The sequence below is a fragment of the Mus caroli genome, chromosome 5 (assembly GCF_900094665.2).
Source record: "Mus caroli chromosome 5, CAROLI_EIJ_v1.1, whole genome shotgun sequence".
Taxonomy (NCBI): Eukaryota; Metazoa; Chordata; class Mammalia; order Rodentia; family Muridae; genus Mus; species Mus caroli.
The window spans coordinates 111,632,266-111,640,235 of record NC_034574.1 but is presented as its reverse complement, the minus strand read 5'-3'; the positions used below and the strand labels follow the sequence as shown (position 1 = coordinate 111,640,235).

The 7,970-nt window shown below is 46.0% G+C and overlaps 1 protein-coding gene across 4 annotated transcripts in view; it reads right to left on the bottom strand.

Annotated features, from left to right (window-relative positions):
• The window catches only part of Med13l (mediator complex subunit 13L), a 208,494-nt gene that overhangs the window by 83,862 nt on the left and 116,662 nt on the right, over positions 1-7,970 (bottom strand). For all 4 annotated transcript variants that reach the window (XM_021162043.1, XM_021162041.2, XM_021162042.2 and 1 more), the window contains one exon: positions 2,166-2,249. In XM_021162043.1, the coding sequence (XP_021017702.1) occupies positions 2,166-2,249 (84 nt within the window). The remainder of the gene's footprint in view (positions 1-2,165; positions 2,250-7,970) is intronic.

The window sequence follows — 7,970 nt, the reverse complement described above, 5'->3', positions numbered from 1 at the left end:
TGGTGATGAACAGCAGTATGGAAGTGTAAGCCGAATAAACCCTTTCCTCCCCAACTTGCTTCTTGGTCATGATGTTTGTGCAGGAATAGAGACCCTGACTCTAAGACAGGTCTTAATTAAACTTTCACTATAATTGTACAAATAAAAACCCAAATATAAGCTTAATTTTTTTCTAAGCAAGAATGTTAGATAACTGATTACTAGAAACTGATTCACTTTGAATGTGTCATAATAAAATTATTCCATTTACAATTCATAATCTAGGTTATAGAGACACATGGTTGCCTATAACTAAAAATTGTAAATATAAATAATAATCTTTACTCTCACTTTTTTTTAGCTATGCTAGAAAATTAATTTAAACTTACCTAATTTTCTATTTAAAATGAAAGCAATGTTCCTTCTCTTTTGACAGAGAGACTCTGGGGAGTTGTTTTATAAAAAGCACCCATTAAAATACATGTATAAGTGAACGAACAATGTCTAAAACACAAGCCATCAATTCCTTAGGCACACCGGGTCTGACCTGTAGGAAGCCCCTGTGTACTGAGGCTCTGAGAAGTGAGGAGTAGAAACAGCCTTAAAATTTTTATTTTAAAATTTATTTATTTATTTTGAATATGACTGCACTGTAGCTGTCTTCAGACACACCAGAAGAGGGCATTGGATCCCATAACAGTTGGCTGTGAGCCACCATGTGGTTGCTGGGAACTGAACTCAGGACCTCTGGAAGAGCAGTCAGTGCTCTTACCCACAGAGGTGGCTCTCTAGCCCTACTTTTGATGTTTTAAATGCTCACATACCTCAGCACAAACGACTGTACTAAGCGAGATCTAAACAGAGAGCAGCATGTGAGCATCCAGATGTGACTAAGCTGCACACTGAGCGGTCACCAGCCCTCAGGAAGCATGCTTCAGCTGTGCCTCCACCTTCCAGCCGACCTTTGCCTGAGGGGCTGGACTCACTGTTGTGAAAGCTAGCCAAGCATGGGGGTGTCACCTATGTTGTGACCACAGCTCCAATACTGCCCACTCTGTCCCTAAAGTTTCTTCTTCATCATCTGACAGTAGGCACCACTGCTGATGTCACCCCTGGCCTCTCTCCAGATATGGCCTTGAGAAGTGACATCAAACCCCAGGGTGGTGGATGAGAGACCCTACCATGCTGTCTGTCTGGTGCTGGGACCTGATGTCTCCTCAGAGTCCTGCCAGGCCCTTAAGAACCCTTGAGTGAAGGCTGCACCACAGCAATCCACCAATGTTCTTCTGACCCCTAGTCTGGGACCTTCCAACAACCACTTTACTAAATTGAGATACACTAGGGGAAGCTACTGATGGACTCTCTTAACACCACGACTGAAGCCTTGCCAGCAGAACTGTTGACAGTAGCGTCACCCTAAGACTCCTGCCTATAGCCAGCAGCTAAAGCCCTGCCCTAGGGCACCTAGACAATTAAACAGGACCGAGGTGATGTGGCCCCCGTATGGAGCTCAGTGGGAATGGGCAATAAGTTCTATGTTTCATACCTAGCGTACAAAAAGAAAAAGAATAATTTGGAGGGGGGTAGAGGTGTTGTGCATGTTGTTTTGTGAAAATTAAACACTCTTTATCAATCTATTATAACTAGACTATGGTCAGCAGTAAGAAATGTTAAATTGAGTCATTTTGTTTTGGTTTCATTGATCTAGAAGTCCATGCCTATTTAGCAGCAAAGTTCATATCCACTGCAAATGTGGACCATAGCAACCGTCCATGGTCACACAGTTCACGATCTGCTTTTGACAGTCACCAAGCTGTATTCACTCATCTATGGAAAGGAGCACCTGGTGGCACTATACATATTTTCACCATTTAATTTAATTTAATTATTTTAAATTATGCCAAATAACAGTGTAAGGAAGAAAAGTGAGGGAGAATAACAGAAAGGCCACACTAGTGTGTCTCAACTCCAAACCATGTAGTGAAGAGGACTTCAGACACAGCCTCACTGCTGAGCGCAGGACTCTCTCATCACATTATCCAAGCACAAGCATGCAGTATGCGATAGCACATCGGCCCGAGAACAACAGGAACTGATAACAAATACACCAACCCCTCCCACCTAAGTCCAGAGCCAGCTGTGGTCAAGGCTGAGAAAGCGGAGCACCAAGCATCCTGAAGACTGACCTTTTGTTGACTGGCTTTTCATCCTTGTCATAGGGCCGCACAAACCACTTCCCAATCCTCACGAAGTTCTTATCCATTAGGCACCTACAATAAGCACATCAGGAATTAGCTTCACAGACTCAGTAACAAGTTAGCTTAGCACTCTGTCAACAACCCAGATGAGAAGCACTGAAGGAAACATAGGCAGTGCCAGATCCACTGTTAGAATGTTTCCTTATACTGAGACAACTCAGAACTCTGGGCATGGATTCTCAATGCCCCCCCCCCGGGGTGGGGGTGGGGGTAAGCAAGGAAGAGAAACAGTCGGGAGAGTTTCCCAAACTCTGGGAATTGAGTCACAGGTCTGTATTCCAGGCGTTCCTCTGTCATCAAGGTCAGAATGCAGGAAACTTAAGGGCTCTTCTCCCTGCATGCTGGGCTTGGAGTTTTCTTGTGATAAGCGATCAATTCTTTAGCAAGAACGCCAATAACAAAACTTTGGCAGAGTTCATCATCTGCCTTGATGCTTTCTTTCTGAGGGCACAAATCTACTGTCCAGGAAAATGAGGGCTGGGCAGCATTCTTCCCAGTAAGGAGTGTGTGCTGCACTCGCTTCTGTCTCCATGGCGTTTGGGCTGTGTGCTCTGCTGTCACATCCCAGGCATTCTCTTGAGGACAGATTAGTCGTTAGTGAACCCAAGTCGTAAGAGACAGTAACAGTGCAGACAACTAAGTTCATTCATGTGCAGGCAGGTGACTACTCCACCACAGCCCTCACCTGTGCAATGGGTGAGGCCGCAGAGCACCAACAAGTACCCTTGATCTTAAATAATACGAATGTAAAAGAAAATGGACTTTCTGAACGAGATGGAGCACAACGGTCTCTCAATGTCAGTCAATGAAACAACCCACGGTTTGAAGGAAAGTTGTCCAAATGCGGTGTGGAATTCTTTTGACCAGGGCCTGTGAGAACTAGACAGCAATTCTTATCTCAGTATTCAGGCAGATCTGTACTGTTTTGTCTCTGCCATTGTTCGTTCCCACTCCATCAAAGCCTATGGAAATAATTCAAGCCCTCACCCATTTTGTTACAGATTAAGCAAGTTAGTAAATGTCAGGCAACAGCCTCTCCTCACAGCAGAACTCACTCTGTGCAGACTCAATTGGAACAGGGTTACATCAAATACTACTGGATTTATTTGGAAAGTGAACGGTGGTCTCCCTTGTTCACAGTATAGAAAATCATTTCCAAAGTAACTCAACCTGACTTCACACTTCTAAGGGACAGAGACGCTGACTACATTAAACTCTGAGTACAAAGTCTGGAGCAGCCACCTATGGCAAAGGTCACAGGAGCTGAAGCTGTAAACCTTCGTCAGGTTCTTCCCTTGCCAGACTCCATCCATCCTGAGCAGACACTGCTGCACAGAACGCAGTCCAGTAAGAGCCAAGAGCTGCTAGCATCACAATAGCAGTCACCAGCACCAGTGTGAGTGGAGACGAGTGTCAAGGCCCACAGCTGAGGCACCGAGGGAACGTCTCCTGGCAAGGTCAGCGTCTCCAGAGTGGTGGGAGCTGCCAGGTACATCTGTGCCCAGGGCCAGGACATAACTGCCAGGTACATCTGTGCCCAGGCCAGGGCATAACTGACAGCTCCACAATACCTCCCTTAACTCCTCTTTCCTTCTTTTATTTGGTTTTTCGAAGCAGGGTTTCTCTGTGTAGCCCTGGCAAGCCTAGAATGTGCTCTGTAGACCAGGCTGGCCTTGAACTTATAGAAATCTGCCTGCCTCTGCCTTTGATTCCCAAATGCTGGGACTAAAAGCGTGCACTACCATTGCTAGCTCCTCCTTCTTTTCTTAAGCCCAGGTCCACATCATAGCTGAATTAATATGCAAACATTTTTTTCACTTGGTAAAAGCTGTCACTGAGTGTCTACCTTGAAATCCACAGTACCCAGAATAAAAGCAATGGTGACCAACACGGGGTCACAGCCACCAGCAAACTTCATCTCAGAGAACTGCATTGGATAAAGTTGTGCTGGGCTTGGGGTGGAGATCCATACACAGCTCCTCTGAGGTGAGGCTGAACATAATAAGAACATGAACAGGATGCTGTCAACTCTAAGCCTTGGGAGGAAATGGAAAAGACATGATTATACTGTCGAAGACAGTTCTGTGGCTGACTAGCATCTGGGGAGTCCTAATTCTGAAACAGACTACAGTGGAGCAGACATGCAATCTGAAAAGAAACTAAAAGGAAACATAAAAGTTCTTCTAATACTGCAACAAAGTAAAGCAGCACAGAGCATAGCAGTGGAGCAAGAGCAAGCAAGGCACATAGTCAACTCTGACCCAGCTGCTTCCCAGGAGACAGCTCCACAGCTAGCGAGCCAAGACTCCCCTGCCTGTGCTACTCCTCCTCTCCTGTTTTAATCTGTGATGACAATCCCTATCTCTGATGCCATCTGGGGTTTCTCTTGTGTTTATATCAGGGTCTCAGTTCTCAGTCAGGGTGACAGTGACTATTCAACACAAGTCAAATGCCTGTGCTATGGCATATTCTGGGTCCTGCTCTGCACTGCCTAATGCTCAATCAATAGCTGACAGGAGAGTTAGACACATTAAGAATTAATTATCTTCCTGTTCATAATCCAAGCATTCTTATGGCCATGTGTGTTGTGTGTGCTCTGACCACGAGGCACTCAGTGACCGGGAAGGAAATCTACTGAATTTGTGTCTTCAGAGCCTGTCTGTCAGTTCCCATGCAGCCTAAAACCACAGCACCTCAGCACTGATGGGATTGTGTGGCTGCTGAGACATATTCAGAAAAACCAACACTACTACAGACTGCGTGAATTATATTCAAAGAACATAATTAGGCAAATGGTTTTTTAAAGGTAGTTTTAAATTATAAAAATATCATAAGTAAAATATACACTTCCACCATTCTTTGCTCTTTTTGGTAGGATGAGGGTCAAAATGTGTATTTAACTCAACCTTGTAGACAATTCTGTCTGCTGAGAACTGCTTCAGAACACTTCCCAGTCCCTACCAGGCATGTATTATAGTCAACCTGGGTACCAGCAACATTTTCAAAATCAGTTTCCTAGGAAGGTGGCATTGTTCTGTAAGGCAACCGAGGAGCCCAGAGGCTGACAACGCTAAGCAACAGAGAAAAAGGTTCTCTCTAAGTGCCCACACCGGCAAGGGCACCATGTCAGAAGCAATGCAGCAGTGCTGGAAATGAAGGCAAGTGCCACGTGTGCACCCACGGGAGGTCCCTGGGATGTGCACTCTGTGGTGACCCACATGGCCCTGAATAACTGTCCAATGTGCCAGCTCCCACCTTTGCTCCCGAAGCCTGGGCAGACCTGAGGCCGGGTAACAAGTGCCTGGGCAATGCCCAGGCTAACCCAGCAAGTCACTTCCCAGGTGGGTAGGACCGCTGGGAGGAGCAGAAGGAAGGGCACCTGGCTAGCACTCCTGACACAGTGCCCTCTGCCCTCTAGCTGCCCACAGACTACATCCCACCCACCACCATTGTCAGTGCCACCTTCCCCACCCCAAATTCATCAAATTTAGGAGATCGGTTCTGTCAAGCTTACTGCCACATATACAGCTGAGGGAGGGACCCCTTCCCAGCTGGTTCCACACCCTCTCACTCAGTGGGTGGGCATCTCCTGTGCTCTAGTGGGTGCTGATTCTTGCAGCAAGATGTAGCCAGACAAGGCCTGTCTACTTTACATCCTCTCTAAAATACTATAACCTTAAGTTCTTTTCCAGGACTAGCCTACCCTGAAATGTTCACTCTGCCTCATGCAATTCCAAAGACCTGAACCTTTCTTCATGGCCCATCCAGTGTCTAATGCCATGTTCTCATTACAAACAAACAACCCAAAACCAGTTGTCAACATTCTCACCCAGTGATGATTGATTGATTGATTGATTGATAGATAGATAGATAGATAGATAGATAGATAGATAGATAGAGATAGAAAGAAACAGCTTGACTGATGCTTTTAGAAGACACAAATTCCTTTCCAGGCCATTTACAACTAGATATGTGTCTAGGTTTTTAGACTTAAAACCTCCCATTACAGACTGTACCCCCTAAATCTAAAGACTCATTCTCAGGCATGGCATTTCCATAAAATGGGAACTGAACTGTTTCTTGTACTATGTGATTCCCAAGGGCACCAGATGTCTCCACATCAGATAACCATGTCTTCTGCTGCAGTTGTGCCTGTTACTCAGCTCCATGACTGCAAGAGCTATACTGCAGCCTCTTGCCCACCATAAGACACCAGCACCCAGAGTGTGTGGGCCTCTGGCTGGTGTGGGGGCAGGTCCAACCCCATGTTATGCTCCCTCACTTCTAAGGCACTATGGATGGCAGAGGGAAGCCTGGCAGCCATCAGTCAACAGCACCAGTACAGTGCCAGGTAGGACACCATCCTTTCCAGACGTCCGATCCACACTGCCAGGTTCCCCTGAGTGCACAATGGCAAGACTGAGCACACAGCCAAATGTTTTAGTCGCCTTCCACTGTGTGCAAAGCAGTGCTGACCTGACCTCTGGAGATAGCAATGAGTCCCCATGAAAATCAGGACGTTTATTTTATTCCAAAGCCTTCAGGCACTTACAAACTAAAGCCAGAGTAACAAACCTAATGCCAACCTGGCAGTGTACCAGATGTTTCGGGTTGTCACAATGTCACCATGTCACAAAGGCAAGCTGCTTCAGTATATAAAACACTCTTGAGTTTCTGAACTGCACACATGCTCTGGTTTTTGGTTTGGTTTGGTTTGGTTTGGTTTGGTTTTCAAGAATTTTTACTCCATACTCATAGACCAGGTAATAGAGTTTGATGCATCATGAAAATCCATGTCAACTGCAATGAAGGAAACAGTCAACATGTCTCAAGTGCTAAATCACATAGAACAAGCTCCCAAAGAGCAGCCGCACAAATGTTTCCATAAGGAGGAGGAAGCAGCCTCAGTGTAGCACCCAGCTTAGCCAAGGCAGGGTGAGAACAGGTGGAGTCACCTAGGTGGAGAGTTTGGACAATCTATGCTCACGTGTTTTTACAAGGTGGGGAGAGGAAAGGGATGTGTAAGAGAAGGGGTGGGGCTAAGCTCAATCACAAGGGAGTCTAGATAAATAAAAACGAAATTAATGGTATTTTATCATCCTGGGCATTTAGCCAAAGATAACTGGCCTTAAAATAAACTTGGAAACTTGCTTTCTCAAAGGACATGGGAAATAAGCAACAGACAGACCTGAGACAAGGAACCACATGTGGCACTGTCTGTCCACTTTTCAAGTACTACGGAGTCACAAAGACAAAACCGATAAAGAAGCAGAGAGCTTAAAATTCCTTCCCCCTCCCCACCCCCCAGAAACCTGCCAGCTCCCAAGCCATAAAGAACAGCTAACTGGAAGACAAACTGTTATCCCACTGACCATCAAGCACGGTCATGTGACTTCAACGTCCATACCTCTCCCATATTGATTCTACTTTGTCCGTTTAAGTCTTGTGGCCAGTATCTTACTGATGAAATATGAGCAAATGTGGTATGCATTACTTCAGGGCAGATGCACCACAGGCTTTCAGAACCTGAGTTACCAGCATTCTTTGCTCTCTGTCAGGAAGCCAACAAGGAGAGGGAGAGGCGGCCTGCTCAGTGCCTGGGCCTGGGGCAGGTAGGCCAAGAGCACTGCAAGCACACAGCCAGCCTCTGCTAGGAAGGAGGAGCATGACCTCCATAGTGTAGCATCCCTGAGCCTAACTTGACTGGTAAATCAGGCCAGTGGCCACCAAAAG